The sequence below is a fragment of the Vicugna pacos genome, chromosome 11 (genome assembly GCF_048564905.1).
Source record: "Vicugna pacos chromosome 11, VicPac4, whole genome shotgun sequence".
Lineage (NCBI taxonomy): Eukaryota > Metazoa > Chordata > Mammalia > Artiodactyla > Camelidae > Vicugna > Vicugna pacos.
This window is the reverse complement of record NC_132997.1, coordinates 88,605,641-88,632,498: the sequence shown is the minus strand read 5'-3', so window position 1 is coordinate 88,632,498 and position 26,858 is coordinate 88,605,641. Positions and strand designations below refer to the sequence as shown.

The following is a 26,858-nucleotide window of genomic DNA, read 5'->3' as shown; positions in this document are numbered from 1 at the left end:
ATGCATTCGAAATTCTCTAGAAATGACATAAAAAAGGCTATGAAGCAAATGTATTCTTGTAGTGCAGGTCTGCAAGTCAGAGTAATTTCAGAATACACCACATAAGCTGAAAAGATGGCAGATGCAAGAATTGGATTTAACCATAGATGATAACCCAATTTTCTCCATAGCACTGTAACTCAATAAGTCTTTAATGGCTTCTTAGATAAACAGATGGATGTCATCAAAAGGCACAGGATGATAAATCTGATTGGTGTCTGAATAATTTGCACGGCTTTATCCCCAAAACAAGTAGCAAGAGTGAAATGGGAGAACCCACCCTTAAGCCTCAGCATGGGAGTTCAGATTATTTGATTAGAAACAGTTGCATTTTCCCAGGGGCATAATACTGAAAACAACCAGAATGGCAAAGTCCAGGAAGGGCAATATATCTTTTTAATTAGGGGTCTTCTTTTGAAGATTTATACTGTTTAGTTTAGCTGTGTTTATTCTTATTTAGTTGACTCAGTTTATTTTCATACAGATTTCCAAATACTCAATTAAAGCCCCTTGGAAGATTATAACTTTCAATTATCTACGATGGCCCAGAGTTTATAGACTTCCAAGTCCATGGTCCAGTTTTTGCTGGTCAAGCAGTTCCTGATTCTTTGAACTGTTCCTTTACTTGGATGCTTTTACATTTAGCTCACTTGTTCAACAGGATCATTCAGTGGAATTAGATTTCAAATGGTTCATTGTCGGAAATCCAATATATATATACACGAAGAATCTGACCAAGCCCTTCCAGGCAACTGCCAAATTCCATACACACACTGATAGCCTTAGTGAGATTTGTACAAATGAATCCAGAAGAAAGGATATGGCTAAAAAAGTCCTGAAAAAGAAGTATGACTTTTGTTCTCACTGCCACTGTTCTGTCTGGGTTGTGAGGTTATGGGAAAGTTCTGTGGTTTTTAAGCATTAATTTAGGAAATTCCTTGCCTTAAACAGAATAGAGGGCTAGATTTTTTTTTTTAAATGTCTGATGATAAATGTCTGACAATTAGAGGGATGGGATGGTAATGCTAATGGTCTTTGTCTCTCATATAATATACGGTTTCCAAATATTTCTGAGAGATGCAAAAATTTATTAAGTATAGTTGTAATAAAAACAGCTTTATTTGTTTGTTTGTTTATCTGTCCTTTTCAAGGACAGAATCAGAATATTCTTGGGAACTAGTTGAAAAAAGCTTTCCTTTTATCCACAGAATCCAAGCAATTGCTCTAAAATACTTTTTATTACCTAACACTGGCTTATCTGCTGAAGGTAATTCTTAACAATTTGAAATTAAAAAACAGTAGATTCATATACAGGATTTACTATGGGCCTGAGTACTATGTACCAAGCTTCCAGTACTTTAGATATATTAACCCAATTACTCTTCATGACAATTCTAAAGCAAAGAACTATTATTATCCTCAATTTATAGATGAGAAAACTAAGGCACAGGTACACTGAGTAACCTGCCAAGATCACACAGCCATTAAGTGGCAGAGCTAGGAATTAAACCTCAGGCAGTCTGGCTCCAGAGTCTCTGCTCTTAACCATTTAAATATTTTACTGTCTTTCATAAAAGCTTGATTGATGTATACAGATTCATGATGTTATCAGTAATCCAGTGGAGATGGATTGGTTAGGCCCCACTGAACATGGGGATACAAATCTCTGCTCTGGAATCTGGTTACTCAGTGATGCGGGTTGGGGAGCTGGGGGAACACTCCAGCAGGAACGGTCTCAGGTGACCAGTGCCCACCTCAGATGCTTTTGGGATGCAGGTGGGATGTAAATAATAAAGCACATACTACCAAATGTGTAGCTCTATGTTGGTAAACTATACTACCAGCTTCTTCATATGCTAATGAGTGACCTTGTCTTAATTTCAGACGCCTTCTACTCTATTCTTCCTCTACTAGGCCTCTGCAGAGGCTCTGCTTTGCTGAATGCAGGGGCCTGTCACTAGGCAGTTGCAATTAATCCTTCACTTGTGGAATCTGACTGTCTCCCTATGTCCCATGGCCATCTTCATTAGGGAGGAGATATGGCCATAATTTACAACAATGGTTTTCAAGATGTTCAAAATGCCTCAGTTGGCTGAAGATAAATTGGTAACATTTTCCTGAGAAGCAACTTGACAATATATATTGAAAACTTAAAAAAAAAAAAACCCCAAAAACAAGGTTCATACCTACTAGTTTCAGAACTAATGTTATATCCTTAGGAAACAGTCAGAGATGTGGACAGAAGTTTTACATGAGCATCTTTATCGTGGCATTATTTACAGTATCCTGCCCTCCCCCGCTGAAAAGGAAAGAAAAGCAGCAGCAGCAGCAGCAGCCTGGGAGCATAAATAGCCAAGAAGAGGAGATAATTCAGAAGTTTATGATACACCCATAAAACGCAATATTATGTAGCCATTAAAATTATGTTTTTGAAGAATTTTTAATGACACAGAGAAATATTCATTACATAACATTCAGTGAAAAAAGCAGGATATAGAACTTCCTAAGAAAATGATGCCACTTATGTAAAAGAAAAAAAGAAATCTAAATATATCTCAAGTCCTGAGAGGATCTATGCCTTTTATTGGTTATCTCTGCATTGTAAGACCTTGGTTTCTGTTTTCCAAAGTTTCTAAAATGAAAAGATACTAACTTTATAGTCAGAAAATCAACTGATAAAACAAATACTCATGAGCTACAGGGAAAAGGAATGGCAGATATCCATGTATGGTGGTGGTGGTGGTCGTGGTGGTGGTGGTGGTGATGGTGGTGATGGTGGTGATGGTGGTCGTGGTGGTGGTGGTGGTGGTCGTGGTCGTGGTGGTGGGATTGAGCTGCAGAAGAGAAATGAGGCCTCTTTTTCCAGGAGAAACATCCCAGCGCCCCTGTGCCTCCTTCCCTCTCCCTGGTCCTCAGCACCTGTGTGCGGGGTGTGCGTTCACATGCACAAACACATGTACAAACACCTGATTAATCACCCTGTGTAGCTCTTCCCTATAGAAGTTGAGGATTTCTGGCTGTGACAAATATAAACTAAGCCAAATCATCTCAACGCATATTTTTAAGCAAATTACTCTGAAGTCCAGCTCTGACAATGCTCCCATAACGGGAGCCTTAAATTCTTTAGCTTAAAACCAGGCCAGATAGTCGTTTTACACACACCTTCACAGATCTTTCTAAGACATTACGGGTTGTGACGCTCATTGGTTCTTTCTCTTTTCTTTTTTCTGGAAAGCAAGTTTCCATATACCTTATAACTTCCATGTAGTGAGAGAAGACAATAAAAGAAATGTGAGAACGCTAGCTCCATCCATGCTCATTTCCTTCCCCCTCTCTGTCTTTACAGGTCTAATCCTTGTTTTGGAAAGAATATGAACCAAGATGAGCAGGACTTGGGCATCTGAGGAGTGAAAGGGGACGGACGTTCCTGGCAGAGGGAACACCATCAGCAAAGACCCAGAGCTGGGGACAGCAGCCTGTGTGTGAGGGGCAGGGAGCATTCTGCTTCTGTGGCATGAAGGATCTGCAGGGGGCAGTAGTGGAGAAAGGTGGCTTGAGGCCAGACCACAGAGGCTCCTGGTAACAGTAGGACGATTCCAAATATCAAATCCACCCATTAAGAGAACATAAAGATTCAAGAGAATGTATCGTGGGCTTAGAAAGCAATTCAAAAGAGGAACACAAAATTTATTCACAGCAATATCAGCATGGTATGAAACCAATTAATTGGCCTGGAAGTTAGAAGACCCAGGGTCATATGCTGGCTCTGTCAATAAGCTGTACTGCCTTGGGCAAACTGCATACCTTTTTTAGAGCTTCTGTCTTTGTATATGGAAAATTAGAGGGACAGAATACATAAATGCATTCGTTCCTTCATTCCTTCTTTGGTATGTTAGGCTCTGTACTGGACCTACAGGACACTGTGCTAAGGAAAGGCAGTCCTGGCTTGCATGGAACTCACAGTCTAGTTAAGGAGGCTTGGTTAGAGTTCACCGAATTGTCCTTATTAAGTGATAGGAAGGTCACTGGTGATCTCAGCAGAAGAAATTTAATGGAGAAGCGGCCGCTGAACAGATTACAGTGGGCTGGGGAGTAAATGAAGACGGTGATCATAGACACTGAATATGAAGTTTGGCTGAGAAGATTAACAAGAAGGGAGGGACAAGAGCTACCGTGAGTTTAAGTCTCACAGTCTTCTCCATTTCTAAAACACTAAGATTCATATCACTTGAATAAGCTTATTTAACCTTCTAAGGTAATGGCCTTGAAGGGTGCAGCAGACCATTTCAATGCATAAGCTCCAGTATGTTTGCATGAAAATCAATCACGCGGTGGCCACATTCCAAATACTAAAAGGAAATTAAGGTCTGGAAATTACTGCGGTGAGAACCTGTAGAGTCTCAATCTGTGGATACGTTTAAAAATAAGGGATGGGAGCTGCACAAGATAGGGACTGGACAGAATGAACGCTAGTTGTCTGAGCCTGTTATGCTAATGATACTGAGAGAGGAAGGGAGGAAAGGGCCAGCTCAGGGAGGAAAAAGCGTACCAGGAACCCTAAGCCGCCCGCCAGGCTGCCGCTTCCAGTAAGCAGGCTTTGACCTTGTCTCTAACTATTCCATTGCTACTAAAGACGGTGTAAACAAATGGAAGCTCCCTCTGACTGTATGACATTAGAGAGATGTTAATGCTTAAGCAGTTAGTTGCTTAAAATTCCTAGATGTATTATCAAGATGACATTAAAGCCAACAAGTGACAACACAGGACTCTGTTGGTCGAAGAAAATGCAACAGTGGAATTTAATTTCATAAAACAGTTAACATTCATGTAGAATTTCGGGTAATCCTTACATTACCAGTTTAATGCTAATAATTTTTCTAAAAGACATATATGGTTTTATTTTTAAGGGAATTTTTTTAATTGCATGAACATATAGGGATTTCAGAAGGGCAGTTACACTAATCCTTGTGGTTAGAATTCAGAGTTACTATGGCAAAGGTTTGGATTTGCTTTTTCATTAGCATTTTATCGATTGGACCAATTAGTCCGAGCAAGCTTGAAATTCCCAGGATTTCCTGAAACCGACAACTGTGCCTTTCTTAAGCTGCTGGTGACACACATGATATAAATTTACCAATTACAAGACACAGAGATGGATGTGCATCAGCGGCAGTGAAGCTTTGGGTTTGAATCTCAAGTGCCGTGGGACAAAAGACAATGTCTAATCTCTGAATCACTCTTTAAAATCTCTCCTTTCTTTTGGCTCTTTTTTTTAAAAAAAATAATAAAATAGATCAAATTAAATGTAAGCTTAACATATTTCATGTAAGTGCCTTTTTTCCTTCTTAGTTTTCTATGCTGTATTTAATACCTCCCTGACAGGGAAGCATTAGAGGATGGGGATTAAAGGTATAAACTTTAGAGTCAGAAAAAAAAAATCTTGGTTGAAACCTTGATTCTGTCAGTTATTAGCTCTAGAGACAATTGGCAAGTATTTGAACTTCAGTTTTCCTAACTTGTGAAATCCAAATAGCAGTATCTAACTTATAGGCTAATTACAAGATCAAATGATAAAATATAAGAAAACAATCATTACAGCAACTGACTCATAGTAAGTACCCAATAAATGGTAGATTTTTTTGGCTGTGTGTGTTCACTCTGGACATTTACATAGCCTACCGGATATATTTGTTAAATTGAGAAAAATCCATAATAGAATTGACATTTGCATTAGGAGCCTCACCCTCCATAACTATTCAGTACAACGTGTATATGTCAGCATAATTTAAGAATGTTTTTAATTGGAAGAGGTTCTTAGTCTCAACATGGTCTTGAGATGCTTAATTATTTCAAACATTTTCAAAATTTTAACCCAAAATATAGTGACACATTGTAAGTACAAATAATTCAGTAAATGAGCATTATCTTGGTTGAAGCTTGTACTAACCTTGCACCTCAATGTTGCATGAGAAGTCCTACACTTTCTGATTTAGCCACCAAACATGATTTAAAGACGGAAGGCAGAATTAGAGAAAAAAAACCCCACAAACTACCTAAAAGCTAATATTTTAAGAATAAGGCTAGGACTTCCAAGACTTCCAAGACTGGGAAGCTTTTGAATTTTTCACCATTGAGCACTATGCTGGCTGTAGGTTTATCATATATAGCTTTTATTATGTTGAGATACGTTCCCTCTATAACCACTTTGGTGAGAGTTTTTAATCATAAATGGGTGTTGAATTTTATCAAATGCTTTTTCTGCATCTATTGAGATGATCATGTGGTTTTTGTCCTTTCTCTTGTTGATGTGATGTATTACATTGATTGGATAAAGAAGAAGTGGTATATTTATACAATGGAATACTATTCAGCCATAAAAATGACAACATAACGCCATTTGCAGCAACACAGATGTCCCTGGAGAATGTCATTCTAAGTGAAGTAAGCCAGAAAGAGAAAGAAAAATACCATATGAGATCGCTCATATGTGGAATCTTAAAAAAAAAAAAAAGAACATAAATACAAAATAGCAACAGACTCATAGACACAGAATACAAACTTGTGGTTGCCAAGGGGGGGAGGATGGGAAGGGATAGACTAGGAGTTCAAAATTTGTAGATATTGACAGGCATATGTAGGCTAGATAAACAAGATTATACTGTATAGCACAGGGAAATATATACGAGATCTTGTGGTAGCTCACAGTGGAAAAAATGTGACAATGAATATATGTATGTTCATATATAACTGAAAAATTGTGCTCTACACTGGAATTTGACACATTATAAAATGATTATAACTCAATAAAAAAAATTAAAAAAAAGAATAAGGCATTCTAATGGACAAAATAAAGATGAACACGTAGTTCAAGAATCAAGAGGACAGCACAGAGACATGCATATGATTTTCAACGTCTCCAATACGTGAGCAGGTGGACTGGGAGATGGGACCTCTGAGACTTCAACAAGGGGGCAGCTCAGCATACGGGTCCCACAGACCTGGCTCTAAAGTCAGCTCTCCAACTTGCCTGCTCTAAAATCTTAGGCAAATAAAACATTTTTAGCATGTATAAAATCTTCCTGAAGCATGGTTTCTTTAACTGTAAAATAGACATAAATACCCCTATGGGTTTGTAGCAAGAAAATGAAATGACTTTATGTCTATACACACACATACCTGGGACAGTGACTGAACATGGCAGGTACTCAGTAAATCTAATGTTGTTATTTAGGTACTACAAATTATGATATTTAAGTTGTCATTTATATGTTAACATATCACATAATGATTAGGTAGTTCGTCACTAAATTTGGAGGTATGTCTGGGATGGCCTGGCTTAATATAAACTGTGTTGTATATGTAAGATTCACTTTGAAAATTCTGGGGAGGGGCTTCAAAGACTGTGACAGCCACTCTCTTGAAGAGGTGAAACTGAGGCACAGAAAGCTCATGTGGTTGCTCACTGGGATTGAAAATGAACACAGACAGCAGTGTTTCAAAATTTGAGCCCCAAACTGCTAGTCACAAGGACAGATACTTCAAGTTTTAAGACTAGTTTTGTGATGAAGTTGCTTTCCATCTGGGCAACTCTGTGTAGCGTTTTCTCAGGTGAGAAGCAGCAATGCTCCTGATGGTGACCAGTCATGCTTTCAAGAAAAACGAGAGAGGCCAGGGAGCAGGCATGGAAATGAACATCCTGACCACCTCTTCCTGGCATGCTGTTTTCCCATTCTCCCACCAGTCCCTTCTTTGCTAACTCCTGCACAGGACCATTTTCAGAATTAGAACTAGAGAAATCTGTCTCCAGTGTTCAAAGGCGCGAGTGTGCACGCACACGTGTGTGTGTATGTGTGTGTACAGGGATCCTCAATGTGTATGTATCATCTATTCTTAATCCATTGTCCCCCTGGTTAAAACCCTAAGGAACACAGCCAGCATAAATTGTGAGGATAGTTAATAAACAAACAGAGACACTCATACAAACAAAAATTCTAGGGTAAGTAAGCTCTTGAGGGCTGGCCGAGGAACCGTATAACCAGGAAAATATAATTTCTATGAGAAAATATAGCCTGTAATCTACAGATTCACTTTTGGAATATGATCCATATGGAGAAGAGATCTGAGAAATACTTTTTACTAACTTTTCACTTTGAAATAATTTTAGACTTACAGAAAACTTACAAAGAATTAGAGTTCTCACTTGCCCTTTGCTCAACTTCTCCTAATGATAACATTTTACATAATCACAGGATAGTTGTCAAAAACCAGGAAATGAACATTGATATAATACAGCTGAGTAATTCTTATTTGAATTTCACCAGTCTTCCCACTAATGTTTTATTTCTGTTCCAGGATTTAATTCAAGATCTCACTGCATGTAATATCATTAGTGTCTAATTGGTGTTAATTCCTCAGTCTTTCTTTGTCTTTCATGATCTTGACACTTTTAAAGAGTTATGGCCAGTTTGTTTTATAGACTGTTCCTCAATTTGGATTTGTCTGATCTTTTCTCATGATTACATCAGTGTTAGGCGTTTAACAAGAATACTGCAGAAGTGATGTTTCACTCTTTTCAGTGCAACACATCGGGGGTATATGGTTTCTATATGTTTTATTACTGGTGATATTAACCTTGATTACTTGGAGAAGGTCGTCGTGTCTGCTACATTTTTTCTAGTGTAAATTTATTATTTTCCCCTTTGTAATTAATAAACATCTTGTGGGAAGATACTTTGAAGCTATGCAAATGTACTGCTTATATTATATTTTCTCCCACTAACTTTAGACTCCATCAATGGTTCTTGCCTACGATAATCACTACCGTAGTATTTGTCTAATGGTGATTTTTCTATTTTGCTTATTTTCTTTATATTCATTAATTGGAAGTCAATTATAAGGAAGAGCTGTCCCTTCTCTCTCATTTATTTATTTATTCAATTATATATCTATGTTAGTGTAGACGGATATTTAATTTATTCTTTGGGTTATAATCCAATAGGATACTGACTTATTTTTTGTTCAAGTTGGTCTTCCTCTGGCAACTGGATGCTCCTTCAGATGAGTTTCTATGTCTTTTCAACATGCCTTCGTAAGTTTTTTAAAACAATTTTCTCAAACCAAATGTTCCATTTCAACTTGCTTTTCCCCTTTCTAGCCTTGGAATCAACCATTTCTTCAAAAAGCCCTGGTTCCTTTTATTGGAAAATGGTGTTAATATATCAAGATACGAGTGCTAAGTGTATTCATTGCTAATGAGGTATCATTGCTTCCAGGCCCTTTCAGTGGACACAGCTAAGAAACATACATATGTATACTAACCCGCTTACACGCATGAGTGTTTCTATATTTATCTCCCTGCATATGAATGAGTCTACACTGATCTAATACCCACACCATCCAATCCCACAGAATTCATTCTACCCTTCTTACCTTCCTCATTTGTATCTGTTTTTCTCTGACAGTGGGAAACCAAGCTCCCATTATCCAGATTGTATTTTCTTCTTTGTTCAATCCTCGCACAGACATAAAGTCTTGTCAGAATTGCTCACCTACATCCCTACTTCCAGAAGAAACAAATGTACTGACCATAGTACAATGTTTGTGTACTGTTCTCTTTGCCTTTAGCCTGTACAGTCAAAATATTATTTTCCAACGTGACTTAGGTTGCTCTTTTCTTCCCTATCCCCTCACTGTGTTTATGTTATTCATTTGTAATGCATTTAAGTTCATTTTTCACCCTTCGTATTCCATTTTGGGTTCTCCACATCCTGATTTTTACTTATTAATTTATTGAGTGTGTGATACACTACAGTGTTCGTGAGAGTCAGAGATTTTAAAAAAGGTACACTCTCCATCCCTACTCCTCCATCTCTTATTCCCCCACTTTTATACTCCATTCCCACTTCACTTCCTGCAGGTAACAAATCTCCTTAACTTTTGATTTATCTTTCTTGTCATCATTTGCAAAATTTAGTAGACATCTGCATATATGCTTAAATTTCTTTATTTCTTACATAAAGAATAGCAAACTCTAGATATTCTTTTGCACCTTATGTTTTTCACTTAATAATATATCCTGGAGATAATCTTATTTCAGTTCATATAGATCTTCCACATTCTTTTTTTAACAGATGCATTGTACTCTATTTGTGGATATACTATAATTATAAAATTAATTGTACTTCCATACTACTACACTTCCCTTTGTACGGTCGTTTAGGTTGTTCCCAATACTATGTGTTTACAAACAATATTAAAATAAGTGACCCATGGTTGTGTATTTTCATATCGCTGGAGGTGTATTTTAGGGGACATTCCTAGAAGTGGGACTGCTGAGTCACAAGAGTGCAAGTGTAATTTTGTTAGATATTGCCAAATCCTCCGCCAGAAGGCTGTACCAGTCTGCATTCTCACTAGCAATGTATTGTCAATACTTTCAAATTTTCACCAACTTGATGGGGGAGAAATGGTATCTCAGTATCATTTTAATTTTAATTTCTTAGGAATACTTTTAATGGGGATGGAAAAAGGAACTTGAGGGGAAGCTCAGATGGACAGATGAGACCTTTATTGAGAGATTAACTGGAAGTTAGGAATGTCCTAACAAGACTGCAAGACCAGGAGGCTAGGAAAAGACGATGTTTCTGAAGTGATGGGGAAAGTGAACAGTGTGAATGCACAGACTCAAGGGACCCGCTGGAGGTACAAAGAGAAATGGAACAGTATGCGTAGTGCACCAAGCATGAGATAGGTTTAAAAAGACACGCTTGTTTTTAAGTGCAAGAGAAAAGGCTTATAAGAAACAAATGCTGAAAACAGACTCAAAGTGGTAGAAAAATCTCAGTCTTAATGAACAATTGTAATCTTAAAACCAGCAATAAAGGATAGAAAAGTCATGTAGCCAGGTGAGAATCAGAAGAGGCTGTGTCTGGGTGGTCCAAGCCGCAGAAGCAGGGTCTGGTGACCCACATCGAGGCCACCAAGAAAAGTGGGAGGGACTCTGATCCTGCTTAAAGCACCGAGAATGATGAAGAGCCTATGAAACACTCATTTTTAAGAACAGGAAGAAAGGGTGGTCTTAGAAATGATCAAACAATGATCTTATGAATGACCAAACCATCAAAGTGAGATTTTTGTATGTGGGGAAAAAAAAACCCAAAATACCCAAAGAAATCTGTTAAATGTAGGGGAAAAATCACATATTGCAAAATGACTAACACAACCTAAGACAAGTCGGTCTGTAGAACGGGGCTCAAATGACAGCCCTGATCAGTAGTGAGCAATCAGTCGTTTTAACATGAGTCGTCAATTCTATTCTGTAAGCCAAAATTTAGACCGGAGATTAAGGAGGGGCTTTTGTTCTCAGTAAACCTAAGAAGCATCTAGAAATAACATATGGTAAGGTACAAATAACAAGTACATGGATAAAATGTGGTCGAAAGTATGAATCCACAAGTAGCTTAAGAGTCGGACTCTGGGAACTTAGCACCGATAAGGACAGGTGAGTAAAAGAAGGGAGGAGAAAAATTAGGCAAAAATATTGTGTTTCTGTTCTGCTCTGGGCACAGGTTACCCCTGGAGATAAAATTGTAAGGGGGAGATTCCTGTCCTTAGCTTATCTGGGTAGAATAGTGACAGTGTAATAAACATTTCATAGTAGTAAATTAAAAAAAATAGTGGACGGGCAGAGATGGGAACAAGTTTCACAGAGGAGGTGACCCCTGAATTAGAAATTCTCTTGGTGGAAAGGATAGATGTGTGTGCTGGTGTGTGCTGGAGGACAGTCCAGGCAGAAGGACTAGTATGTGCAAAGGGACAGAGGTATAATGTCTTATAACAAGTGGGATTTTAAAAGTCACGTTGGAATCAAGTAGTGTGAGGCATTGACTATCCTCCTAAAACCATCATATGTGCAAAGAACACAAATGGAATCAGGGCATGAGAACAGCGTTTAGAATGATAGGATGAAACTTCAGAAATGACCTTGAACCATCAGAGAAACTAACTGAAACCGCCTGCTCCCTTTTGTCGCACAAGAGAAGTAGTGGGCATAAATACAAAATGCAGAATGGCAGAAAAGGTCAGGAGGGGATGGAGGAGTCCTAACGAACTGCAAGTGGGAAAGTAACCAGCAAGGCAGGGCAGTAAGTTTTGGAAGAGAGGTTAGGCACCAACAAACAATGAGAGTAAAGCCAGAGAGAGCCCCTGGGTTCTAGCACTGGGCTCTGCCGTGTAATGAGTACTGGACTCTAAGGAAGTCCCTTCAGGTGAACATCAGTATCCACATCTGTCAAACAAAGGGACAGAACCACCTCTGGAACCCCCCTGTATTTCATGGTTCGTAAGCCGATGACAGCTGGGAAGGCTGAAGAGCATTCTGAGAGTCACGAGGTGACCTAAGCTGGAAGTCACTGGGCAGGGAGGGAAGGACTGGGAGTCCTGTACTGGGCCTGCACTGAAGGCTGGGAGGTGATTTCAAAACGGCCTGCTTCCACCCATGTGATAGATTATTACAAGGAGCACAATCAGCTCTTCTCTATTTCTGGAGAGATGAGAAGAAGAAGAAAGAGAACCAAAGAAAACGGGGTCAAATTGCAGAGAAGACTGCTGCGTCACAGGATGAATTAGTCCCGGAAGTGATGGGTGTGCCTTTTGGGAAAGTCCGTCCAAGATGATTTCGGACAGGGTCACCAGCTGTGGCTGCAAGCCGCTGGAGGAGCCAGGAGTCATTTCAGTGCCCTTCCTACCTCTGTGCTTCTGCAGTTGTATAATAATCGGCATCAGCAGAGTCACACCAGATCACCCCATTTATACATTTTATGTACCTATTAATACGGACAACAGTTTCCTTTCTGTTTTATTAGTAAAGTTTTGAATACAAATCTGCCTCAGCCTCTCCCCATTACAGCTCTACATTCATAGGTAATTGCCTCACAGAACACTTAAGGAGTCATTTTTCACTGTGATGGTGAGCAAAGGGAAGGCCGATGGCACAGTCCTGTTATTGATTTGATGTTCCCTGCCTGGCGCGTGGAATAAATGGAACTGAATGTATGGTCACTGCATCCAGACTTTCAGGGCCTTCGAAGTTCAGTTCAAATTATGTCAGACAGCAGGTTCATGGGGCAAAAATCCATTTATTTCTCCAAGGCTTCTACGTGATGATCCCAGGGACCATGTAGGACTCTTCACATCACTTTCTGGGAGTCCTGTGGACCAACTGAGGCTCCCAGCTCTTAAGGAAAAGGAGGAGCTCTCTCTTGCGTTTTGCCATGCTCTATCTGAACTTGCTGCTCAACAGTTAGGGATGCTGGCCCACATTAGATGGGTGATGCTAACTGGCAAGTAATGAGGTGAATAAAGGGAGGTAAGTCACTCACTTTTCAGAAGGCCATTAATTCTTTCCCGAAAAGCCCTTAGAGAAAGAGTATTCTTGTCTTAAGGGGTTAATGTAACTATAATCAATGTTTGGCTTTTTTGGACGTACAGCATTACTACTGCTGGTGCTTGGGTTCCTCTGCTGGACATTTCATTAAGGATGAAGGTATATTAAAACTCAAAAATGCCTTTGGAGTTACTATGGCACCATCTTACAGTAACAGGTGGGATCTAAGACTAAATCAGCTGTTGGTATAACATTCAATTTTTATGAAAACTTGAATGTCCTCCCACTGGGTCTGCTAAGGGATCACTGGCCCTTTGTAGTGGTCCCCAGAAAAATGTTTATGTGAGAAGAAGGAATTTCCAGGGCACCTGACCCACATTGTCTTAACATTTTTTTCAGTTTGCTGGTAAGGAGACAGAATTTCTCTCCCCATCACTGGCTCTCCAGGTTTCTCCTCTGCAAAATAGGGTATAGAACTGAGTGATTTCCAAGGCCATTTCTAAAGCTCCAAAAATTCTAAAATTCTCTGACACTCAGGATTACCCATCTATCTTTGTTAAATGCAGGAGGTAGCCTTCTGCTCAATTTTCCTAAACCTATGTAATGCAGGACTATTTAATTCATGACCAATTCAAAGTAAAACGCCTCACTAACAGGTAGTTTTATGTATAGACCACAGGGTTAGCTATCAAAAGAAATACTGGGGGACTGACTTAGTCTTTACATTTTATCCACACCCACAAAATTCTTTTTATTTTGTTATTGTTGTTGTTGCTTCAAAGGCAGCTTACTTATTCCAAACAAATCCTGATTTTTTCCCCCTTTGGCTTTGAAAGTTGATTTGTTGAGTTGCTTACTTTTTCCTATTTTTCTCTTTGACCACAGTAATTATTTACCAGTCAATTCTAGAAATACCCAAAAGGGTGGCACACGGGGAGAAGAAAAAGAGAAGAAAAATGTGTTGGTCCTGCTTTCAGTCCATAAATTCTCATTTTTCACGTCCATACATTCTGACTTCATACGTGAGTTTGTAATTGCTCTACCTTGGAAGTGTTTGAGTGAGTTAACTTTTAGGGTGTTCCACTCACTTCTGCAGCATGTTTAATTAGCCATGGTCTTCAAGTTTGTTCTTTTTTTCTTCTTTGTTTCCCTTACCCATTGATCAATTTCTCTCAATTAACAATGGCACAGAGATAAATTTTAAAATGTCAAATGGGAGGACGATGCCAGGTGACTTCATAGCAACACTGGTCAGTAAAAGAAAAAGCTTGCAAGCTTGTGCTAGTCCCAAAAGCACATGGCTAATGGTCTTTGAGCATAACCAAAAAATCCCCCACCTCCTCAAAAAAAAAAAAAAAGATTTGTAAAGAGGACACTGGTGTGAGATTTTCTAGTTTTAAATTCTGGCTCCGTCATTTATTTACTATGTGGCTGTGGGCAAGTTACTAAAACTCCATGAATTAATTTTCCTCATCTGTGAAATAAAAGTGATCATATTATCCCTTATAGGGTGATGATGATTCACAGAATAGTAATAAGCATAGAACAGATTGTGTTAATATCATGTGTTAATGATGACAACTACAACAGCAATCGATACTTTTCATTTGCCAGATATATTTTGTGAAGCTGTTTGTCCTGTGTATCACTAATACATAGCCATTTATTCCATAAGGTTCAATACTATTTTTCTGGTCATAAAGGGTAGAACTGAGTTGTGCTCTTTCAAACTTATATAAAATGGTTTTGTAAAAATTATTATCCAAGAAAGAAATCAAATTTCAAATGGTAAAAATAGAATAACTTTATGGTAGGTTTCGTACATGCTACACTGGAAATATAATTTGCTTTATTGCTTTGTGTCATTTTTTACTAATATTCTCACTTTCCTTGAACTTTAAATCTGAGCAAGTAAGTTTTATAGATATTTTTTATCCAAGGTATAGTGTTGAGCTTGATTTGAGTCCCCAAGATATGTAGCTTGACTCCTACATGAATCATAGAAACACAAAATTCAGTCTATCAAAGATTATCGGTCTGAAGTGAAATTTTACTTAGTAAAGTTTCTATTTGGGTAGTATATATCTACATATTTTCTGTATTTTTTTTTGGTGAAGAAGTTCTACCATTTAAAAATAATTAATTTTATTCATCAATTAAAATGTATCAAACAACTAAGTACCAAGGACTTGTGATCCACTAGGGATTCAAAGATGAAATAAGAAATAACCACTGTCCTTAGAGAGCTTACTACCTGGGAAGAAAGTTAAGAAAAGTGCACAGTGACTTTGATGTACGTTAGAGGGCGGTAAAGAAGGGCCCCAGACTAGCCAGTGGTGCTGTGCAGGTGGGCAAGGACTCCATGTCTGCTAAGCCTGGAAGAAGGCTGGGGAGAGGTCAAGGAGGACCTTACACCCCAGAGTCGACGTCTGGACTGACTTCAACAGGCAATAAAAAGCCAGCAAAGGTTTATGAGGAAGGGAAGACATGATTAAAATTGTGCTTTCCTTTGGCAGAAGTCCAGGTGAGAGGCAACCAGGACCTGAGCAAAAAATGGAGGGAGTAAGAACGGCATAAGGAAGTCTGTTCTATCTGCCTCAGAGGTAAATTCTAAAGAGCTCCATGGTTGTGGAAAAAAAAAAAAAGAGCTTCATGGTTGGATGTAAAAGGGAAGAAAGAGAGAAGAAAAAAAGCTAACTCCAAAGTTTCAAACTTGAGCCACTCTGAAATGACTTTACAAAAACAGTAAAGTCGGGGAAAAGAAAGAGCTGGTCTGGGGGGTAGGAATGGTAACGGGAGGAGAGGAAGGAAGAGTGACTTTATACTGAAACGGTAAAAAATCCAGTGCTGGCTGGAGAACCACAGAATTTGGAGTTGGCATCTGAGAAGCCCCCTAAATGAGCAAAGAGGGCATGACTCTACAAGGAGAGAGTGGATAAGGATAAGAAGTTGGCTCAGGATCAATCCTCAGGGAATGCCCATCTGTACTCAGAGAACAGGTGAAGCAGACAATGAACACAGGGCACGTGCTCCACATCCATTCTCTCTAAGTAAACTCTAAGTAGGTACCTATGATCGATCAAGGCAAAGAACACCAGAAGGAGTTTCCAGAGCTTGGAGAGGCATGAGGAGGAGCTCTCCACCAGTTAAACCCTACAGAGATATGATGACAAGTGAGAACTGAGAAAGGAGCATTTTAATGACTATGTTGTTCATTTGGCCACTACTATTGAAAGATACGAAGCTTAGCAACTGTGTATTAGTTTTATTTCACCTCTTTCTCATAACACTCTCTATTCTTCGTTCATAAAACCTAACATATTTCATAATTATGAGTTTACTTGCATGATTACTTGTTTATGTTTATTTTCACATAGGCTCTAACCTCTATGGGGGAAGGGCTCTGCTTTGTTCACTACCATATATCCAGTGCCTGACGTGATCAGACACTTTCAAATATTTCTCCAATGAATTAGGTAACAAATGAAGAGTCACAATAATTATATTTTGGATAGAAGATAAAATTAGCTCCTACTGTTGATTTTAGGGTCCTTTTAATATCCAGTATTTTATTTTGACACAGGGTCATATTTATTAACAATAATCTCAGACATTTGTTCTTATCTCTGCTGTTTCCTGGGCTCGCTGCCTAATCTTGTAGCTTATTTTGCCTTGGGTGCCCGCTTTTTCTTTCTTATTTGTGAAGACACATATGTTGGGCGTAAACTATACTTGAATTTCAGGTTAAAAGGTAACCCATATAATGGATTTTTATAACGAAATTTTGATACAATTAAGCGGTTTTACTTCTTATTCCAGCCACCTCGAACAAAGAGAGTGCTAAGATTAGATCAACGGGTGGGTTTCTACAAGTGTGAAGATACTGGGTCAGAGTTACGGAAGGAGAGCAGAGTCCTACAAGCAAGAAACTCCAGGAGCTCCTGGAAAACGTAAATCAGCTTTAAAAAACTGGCTTCAGAGGCGTGAGTGCTGCATTGAGGGCAGCAACCTGGAGTCTGCTCTCAGTCGATCTGAAATTTCAGAGACCCTCTACCTCTCACAGATGCTTAGAGATTTCTTTCACTCGCTTCTAAAATGGGGCAGCATGAAGCATCTACATCTTTCAAACACGCTGAAAAGATTGAGAACTAGCCTTTATTAATAACATTGTTAAAAAATTTTTTTTTAATTTAAGGATCAGTGTTAATTATGTCTATTCACTCACCAGCAACATAGAGGAATATAGTTTCTCAACTGGTCCTGTGCATTTAGAAAGACAAGTTAAGATATCACTTAGAAACAAGCTATTTGCTCTTCCTACCCCAAACTGGTGCGACTGAGCATAATTTACAGTAGAACTGTACAGTAGGATTGGAGTGAAATCCATCCTAGTAATCAAACTCAATCTCACCATTTTATACGTGAGAAAATAGGACCTAGGGACTAAAAGACCTGGTCACACAGTTAGCTGGTGGCAGAGCTGGACCCAGGTCTTGAGATTCGTGACTCCAAACTCATAATTCACACATACAAGCTGAAGTTCTTTTCCTACAATCGCATGCCCCCAGTTGCTGTTACAGACACAGAGTCATACTTCCATTAGAAGACATGCCATGGCACGTGTATATTTGCATCTTACCAAATTTCTGGAGTGAAATTACCAGGAAAGATAAATCTATCCTTCTTGTCCCCTTAAGCCCAATGCATAGCAGACCCCTCCAGGTCCTTCCTCTTTGACTTTGGATATAAAGCTTTTCGAGGAGTAAGGGCTCTCCAGAGTGCCCCTGGGTCTTTATCCAGAGAAGCGCAGTGATGAGGGAGAATCTCACAGGCTGAGGATCCAGGTGGCCCTGGGTTTGAGTTCTGGATCACTCACTCACTAGCTGTATTGGCCATGGACAAGTCATTTAATCTCTTTCAGAGTGTTTTTTTTTTAATCTGTAAAAGTGGGATAATAACAGCTACTTTTCAGATTCATGAAGAGGGATAAAACCATAAGTGTACATAAAGCACCTGCTACGATGCTCAGAATGATTAGTTCTTGTTCTTTTCATTTGATTAAACCAAAGTTCTCCTTTTTTGTCATTACCCGTGACACTGTGGGTAGACTATTATTTTAAACATAGTACAATATTTCTAGATTTTTCCAAATTATCTGGTCATCCTGCCAAAACTTCTAAGCCAAAGGAAAAAAAAATGTTCAAACCTTAGACTTTCCAGCAGTATATTTTTTCTAATGTTAACCAAACATGAGACAAGATCAGGGCAAAATTCCACATTTAGGTGAAGCACTTTGGTCCCTTTTGGCAGTGGACATTTGGGCTGCTGGGATCTTAAATCCAGTGAGAAAAGCTAATCTGCTTCTTATTAGTAAGAATCCATAACTATGAAATCCATAATCCTCTATCACAAAGTGACAGCAATCACGGTCACTTTCAATTTACGCTGTGGAAGAGCTCTATTTACTTTGTCCACATTTCGTCTTAAGGTGACTCTACAATGCCTGGGGATCCTGCTGTCCAAGGTGACTGGAGGAAGCACGCTTGGCTGTTTAGTGTCATGCAGCAGGGTTACTTGATATGCCATGTTTTCATGAGGATGTCAGACTTTCAACCACTTTGAGGTCAGAAGACAAATTGACTGTGTACATATGCCAACAGCAGAAATCCCACGTTAGCCCAAGAGAGTCTGGCATGGCTGGCAGTGGTTGCTCCTAGAAATACAGGAATGAAGCAGCAGGAGTACAGGGCTGGGGAGCAGGAAACCTAATTAGCCCAGCTCCAGGAATGCAAAAAGCCTATTGAATATATTTTGCTTTTACTCTTCTAAGCCACCTAGGGGGAGAATTGCTCATAAACATCTAAATTCATTACATGAAAAAAAAAAAAAAGATTAGTGCATGGGGTAATCTAAAGAACGAATCTGGAGTTTGTCTTTTGACCTCTGTTAAGATGAGAGCCAGCGAAGGGACTTCACACATTTTAGACACTGAAAGGGCCATGTCTAATTATTACCTGCTAAATATTACTGAAATATCTGCTTGGTGGAAAGAGAATAAAGTCCAAAGACAATGCCATATTTTGAATTGTTAAAAAAAATCACTAGCCGCTACTGAAAAGAGATGGCCAGAACCAGCCCCTGCTTGTTGCTGAATCATTTTTCTGTTGGTGCTGAAATTCAAGTTCTGAGGGAAAACCACCAGGCTCATAGGATGCTTCTGCCTTCTCCATGTCCCCAAACTCATCCTTCTCTTAAATGCTTTTATTCATGGTAATGCAGAGTGCATTATGAAAAGCGTCACTCGACATTTAGAAAGGTACATTTCAAAAAAGGACCTGATACAAAATTTTTTTGGAATTGTGCAAAGTACTGCAAGAAGATTTTTAATCTAATAATGAATGCTAATTAATCGGTGAATAGATCTGCTAACATTTGGAGATACAAATAGCACAAGAGACAAGAGAAGACTCCGGGCACCCTGTCATTCACATAGTGGAGATGGGGTCAGGAGTCTCCGTGAAGCTACTCCTCTACCATCTTCCTAACTCCTCTCAGCCTCTACCCCTGCACCAATACTGGAGGAAGCTCTTCAGAACACGAGGTTCCTAGGCATGCAAGGTGGGCATCAATGAATCCTAGTCCAACGGCTCATTTTATCGTTGTTCACTGCGTCTCACAGATAGAAGTCATGGTTTCCAGGGCTCCTATCATCGTCATCACCATCATCATCAAAAACATCTATGATCTGCTTTCTTTATGTAGGCACTGTGATAAGCACAGGCACCCAGATGGATTTCCTGTAAAAATATGAGATAAGCCAAACTCTAGCAGTGAGATAACCAATGTCAACATTTCCCTCCCAAGAGCCAATATGGTTCCCAAATTATCACTGGAATGCGTTTCCTCTCAAATATTGGATGATACAATGTTAAGTTTTAATTGGTTGGGTACACACCAAGTATCTTGATGAAGGCTGAAAAAAATAAATCATTTAGTTTGTATGTTGGTGTCAGCATTTGCCTTGTTTAGGGAAAACACAGATGTGAACATTAGAAACTTTCCCCTATAGGCACTGCCGTATCTTTCCCAGTAAAGTCAAGAGTTCTTTAAATAATTTTGTTTCCCATGTCTTGCCGTAAAAAATTTCACATATAAGCAAAGTGGAAAGAATTTTGCAATGAACTCCAGTATTCCTGTCACTTAGATTCTACTATTAACATTCACTTTACTGGCATTACAACATGTCTGTCCATCTACCTATTCTTACTATCCATCCATCAATAACGTATGTTTTTGATGTATTTCAAAGCAGACTGCAGACAGAAAATGACACTGTATTTTGAAGAAGGAGGATCAGTGAGTCTTCCTGCTCCTATACAGTTAGCTAGAAAAAAATTTATTAGTTTTTTTTTTAAACAAAGAACTAGCTCATCCTGAATTATGCACATAGATACTCAACACAGTTCAATCTGCTGGCACTGTAAGAAGTGTGGTGAGGTAACTCAAGGTTTTGTCTACATGTATTATTTATAGACATTTTCAATACTCCTCCAAATGTTTGGCTTTGTGAAGACATGGACTGTGGATCATAGAGAAATAAGCTGTCTGCTACAGATCACCAGGAAAAATTACCTAGAATGTTAGCAGTAAGTATTTTTGTTGTTTCGCTCTGTACTTCAGTGCTTTTTTTCAATTTTTCCTTACCCCGAGTCTCTCATTTGTAAAGTGAGTTTTATAATACCTAGGACACAGGCTTGTCATAAGGATCAAACATGAAAAGTAGGCAAATACTTTGTAAAGAGTAAAACACTACACACACGTAAGATACTACTACAATTAGTCATCGTAACGCACCTGTAATAAAACACAGCTGAGGTAATGGTCCACACTGCTATTTTTCGAATCAGTCAAAAGGATTTCAAAGGTTAAAGGGACGGAGTATTGGCAGTTCACTTCACTCTGCCCATCAGTACGTCATCTTGTCAAGGATCTAGAAGAACCTTGGTGTATCTCACACAGACTTGTTTTCATTAGTGAAGTGTTTGTTTTGGAAATCATCCCAGACTTGAAACAATGCTTCCATTAGCTGGGCACAGTACCTATAATTATCCGTCTTATCTGACCAGTGCCAAACTATTATATTTACTACATCCCACTTACCTTGATGGTTCTGAAAGGAGAAAAGCGAGGTGTTCACTCAAAGTGTGAGAAGGTTTATTTCATTGAATAAAAGCCTACATGTGAACTTTGGGTAGAAATTTCTGCAGTGAGATATCATCAGGTACCATAAATCACAAGTCTGAAGGTGATGGAAATCCTCTCCCCCCATATAGGAAAATTCTGTTACATGAAAATCTTAAAATTTATGAAGTATAAAGTAGTCCACTTTTGTGTCTGGCTGAACTCAAACTGGGAAAGTAAGGCACAAGGTCAAAGCTAACTAGGGAACTAAGGAAAGAAAAATAAGCAGGGGGGCAAGTTCATCATCAATTACTATTATTGATAAACTGCTAGATCTCTGGCACTTTATTTTATCTTTAAGGGGAACTGAAGGGAAAGATAGATTTGAAATCACCCTTACCCTCAAAAAGCATCCATTTCACTGAGAGTTGTTTAGAGAAAACAATCAGGAGACAGAACAATCAGAAATTGAAAGCAGATGGAATAGGGTTTGTAAAAAAGAAAGATAGAAGCATGGCTTGTGATTTAATTACAAGTTATACGCAAGACTGGGCATGTTTACAATGTGGATAACATCATAGCAATGAGAAAACTTCTGAGAGGATACATAGAGTTACCCCAAATTCAAAATATGCTTTTTATGCACGAAAAGGAGAATTAGAGGAAAAGGCTGGCTGTGCCCATCTAAAGGAGAGGGTCCCTGAATCCGGGAACCCCACCTGTCTGGTGCTGACAGCAGGAACATATCCTGAAACATTCGGGGATGGCTGCATCGAGCTGTCATCCGCTGATGCCGCAAAGCATTCCAAACATAGAAGCAAGTTCCCTCATTTGATTCTGTATTTATGAAGCAAATTTCTAATCATATTTATACTTTGGCATCCTATATGACTCACATACTGGGAGAAAAGAAGCTGCCCCAAAGCGTCAAGAACGTGTTTGCCCTGGTAGTGAGATTACGCATCGTAATTACAACAACAAATTAAAGTGTGTGTGTGAACGTACATGCATGTGTCTATTATATACAAATACATGTATATTCAATACATACTTTTAAGAGAAACACTGGAAAATCTGAATTTATAGCAAGACAGATATCTAGATATTCGGGTAGAAGTTTGTATTCAAACAAAATTTTACCATGCTCTGAATTAGAACCTTGTAAATATCTTCACTGTGTTATTTGTTAGTTTTGTTTATTTCTTCTATTCTGTCTGCATGTTTTGCTTAACTGTTGATGGCTCCTCATTCATCTTACCTGACTGCCCAGGGGGAGGGGCACCTGATGATCCTCGTGGTAGACAAAGAAACACAGTCAGAACGGCAGCTCTGTTCCCAGCACATGGTTCAATGGCTATTGGTTTGGGTGCCCCCTGAAAAAGAAAACACATTTTTAATTTGCAAATGTTACATGACATTGCTATTTTACCTTTCTCCTACCACGCTTTAATCAGCTAAACGCTACATTCACAGTGGTTGCAGACACATCGTTGTTCATTTTTTAATAGTTTGATTGACTATTTTATTGTAGTAATATGTAGTTTTTTGTAGTGGTGGTTATTAACATTTAGAAGACATTTTTCTTGGGACATTATATAGTGACATATATTTTTGAAACTTTTGAAAAGTAGTCATAGCTTTGTTCTATTTTTAACTTTTTTTTTCTTTAACAGACTATTTTTTAGAGAAGTTCTAGGTTTACAGCAAAATTAAGAGGAAGCTACAGAGATTTTCCATAAACCCACTGCCTCTATGCATGCACAGCCTCCTCCGTTATCAATCAGAGTAGCACATTTGTGTAAAATGATGAACTGACGCATCTCTATCACCCAGAGTCCGTAGCTTACATTAGGGTTCACTCTTGGCGTTGTACATTCTGTTGGTTTAGACAAATCCATAATGACATGCATCCACCATGATAGTATCATACAGAGCAGTTTCACTGCCCTAAAAATCCTCTGTGTTCTGCCTATTCCTCCTTCTCCCCACCCCCAACCCATGAAAACAACTGATCTTTTTACTGTCTCCATAGTTTTGCCGTTCCCAGAATGTCATGTAGTTGAAATCATACAGGGTTTAGCCTTTTCAGATTGACTTCTTTCACTTAAAAATATACATTAAATGTTCCTCCATGTCTTTCCACGGTTTGATAGATCATTTATTTTTAGTACTGAATAATATTTCATTGTCTGGATGGACCACAATTTATTGATCTATTCAACTACTGAAGGACATCTGGGTTGCTTCCAAATTTTGGCAATTATGAATAAAGCTGCTGTAAACATGTATGTGCAAGTCTTTGTGTGGACATAAATTCTCAGCTTCTTTGGGTAAATATCAAAGAGCATGATTGCTGGATCACATGGTACCATGTGTCCTTTTAACACTAAATCCTGGCACAGGGTAGATGTGTAACAGGCCTGCACTTGAATAAATGAACGCATTTCACTATATCTGATCTGTGGCCTGAGAGCCACAAAGTTATGCAACTTTTGTTGTTTTTTTTCACAGTAGTTTTCTCTCACTGATGATGGACTACATAACATAGTTTATCTAATTATATTATCACAATCCAAAATATTCTATTGGTCTATTTTTTTAAAAGATTTTTTCCAGTTTTATTGAGATGTAATTGACATATAGCAAGGCATATCTTTATTATCACTTCAGCAAAATACATATGTAATAATCACCGACCAACGCATTTATATACAAAATACCGACTTTACATATAAAATTGAGTAAATGAATGTATGATAATTATTATAACAGTTATAGCTAATATTCTATTAAGTACTTACTACAGATTAAGTGTTCAAAATGCTATACATATATAACTTATTTTATCTTACAACAACCTGTAAGATGAGAATACTGAAGCAAGAGGTTAAAAAATCCTGCCTAAATTCACAAGACCAGAAAGCAGCAGGGCTGGGGTTCACCCTTGGGGAGGCTGCCTCCTGAGTCCATATTCTTAACCACACAATGCAGTTTATCATATGTGTGAAAGTACAAAAAACATGCACCCGCACACATACATATAAATACATGTGCAAGAACACACAGGTCTAAACACATACAATCCACACACACATGTGTGCACAAAAACACACAAAGAATTTAGGTTCAAATACACTGCCACCTTTGAAACAGTAGGAATATCACTGTAGCCTAGGAATGGTGGTTTGGCTATTTTACTCAAAAAGCGGCAGGTGAGACATGGTTGACATATCATAGTGACACCTATACTTAACGGCAAAATTAAATAGAAGAAAAAATCCACTGCTTTAATTATTAGAACAAATTATTTGTTTAGTCCCCCCCCCCACTGGTGATATTTGAATTTTTCAGAATAAATACAGACATATGCAGTCATCCACCTAGAATATTTTAGAATATTGCCGTTTCCAGAAAGTTTAATGAGGCATTAAAGATAAAATATGTCCCCTTTCATGCAAAACTTAGACTGAAATTTCTGGTGACAACGGTTTTATGTGGTTATAAAGGAATTCTTCTTTATAGCAACATAAATCTCATGTTTTAAAATTATCCTCATCTAGATACATTTTGGGAGTTTTCAATATGAAGGTAAAAGTGGCCCCAGCAGTAGAAGTAAAGGGCATTAAAAATCTTCCAAGAAAATGCTGTAAGCAACGTTGCAATACTTGTATCAAGTTACATGATCTATGGTTTTCCCCTTTAAAGCTTACATTTAATTTAACAGACTTATTTTTGAAAATGTTAAGCCAAAATCAGCATAAGTACATAGATATTCTCCAATGATGTAAATATTTAGAGAATAGGCTTGTCATATTCCAAGGCTGAAAGAAAAGTACTATGAATGTTTTGAACTGTATTTCTAGGTTACTGAAATTTATTCTCATTTAATAAAATGCAAAGTATATGTAAAGGTCAATTGGTTAAAATATACTAAGAGAAAATAAAATGAATTCAGGTTTAAATGATGGTGATATATTAGAAATACTAAAATCCCTTTTAATATACCTAAGAAATAATTGATCGTTTCTACCATCAGGCAAGCTTTTCTTCGTTGTTTTGTTCTTAAGCTCTCAATGGCACTACTCAAAATATGCAAAGTCATGTTAAAATCCTTGATTACAAAACTCAGAAGAGAAAACATTCATGAACACAACAAAACAAAACAAACAAAACAGATCAAGCAGTTGAGAAATAGTGGGTTTTGGTTTGGAAGATTTAGAAAAACAAGAAACAATTTGAGCGTACCCTGGATGATAAAATAACTAATATTAAATGCTTTTAACGTGCCTTGTGCATATTGTATTTGTCAGGCTACCTTTCTGCTGTTTTTTACACTAGGATAAAAGGTTTTAAACATCAAATGCCGATGCAAAAAGCACCAACTGAGAGAAAAATTAGTTTTAAAAACCCTGTAAATTTCAAGTATAAAATGGATCCATTATTTAATACTTCAAACCTCAGAGAGTCAGCAACAGATAAAGACAGTGCAGTAAAATATCTTGACCACGAGAAAAGGAATTGTGCCTGCATAAAAGCCATTTCTGTAAAATCTTCCTAAAATAATTCTCTCACTCTTAATTCTACTGCTATGGTACAGAAAATATTCAGAAATTTCTTTATATTGATAAACTACATGAAAGAAGATTATAATCCTAATTTAAAATCAAATTGGCCTACAACTTTGTCTATTTTTAGCTATAAAATTTTCATAAAAGGATATTAGCAAAAATATGAATTATTCATTATGTTTAAAATATTAGTGACTAGCACAGCTCTTTTGATTCTGCTGGTAGGAATTCACATAATTTAAAAAATTATTTCCACCGATTTTGTGGCAAATATCACTTTCAATGAAGAATTTTAAAGAAAAAGAAGTACTTTCTAGCACTTGTACTTTGCAACAGAAAATAGCAAAAGCCCATGAACGATATTTCTGATGCCTTGAGGTTTGTCAGTTGTTTAGCAATAAATACATAACCATGAATCAAAATCATTTCACAATGACATAACATGTTCACTGAACTGTGCAATTTATCATGCATTTTCCATGGCTGCCTTTGAAAGAGATAAGGCAGGGGTTTGTCTGCCCACAGCACTCAGCAACTGTGATTTACTTCCAGGCATTTTCGTATTTGTTGTACCGAAAGAAGCTGGTGTTAGACCGTGCCAAAAACATCACTGACAGTTATGTAATTAGCAGCCCTTGTTTATGAAGCACACGGAGCTTTTATGAAAGACTTGTTTTGCTCACGCT

General features: G+C 38.1%; 1 protein-coding gene across 4 annotated transcripts in view; it reads right to left on the bottom strand.

The window, feature by feature from the left end:
- Nucleotides 1-26,858, bottom strand: part of ATRNL1 (attractin like 1) — a 626,998-nt gene that overhangs the window by 69,992 nt on the left and 530,148 nt on the right. For 3 of the 4 annotated variants that reach the window (XM_072971947.1, XM_072971950.1, XM_072971948.1), the window contains one exon: nt 22,863-22,977. In XM_072971947.1, coding sequence (XP_072828048.1) covers nt 22,863-22,977 — 115 coding nt within the window. Of the gene's footprint in view, nt 1-20,082; nt 20,221-22,862; nt 22,978-26,858 lie in introns of those variants that run through there. The other variant, XM_072971949.1, reaches the window with a different exon arrangement.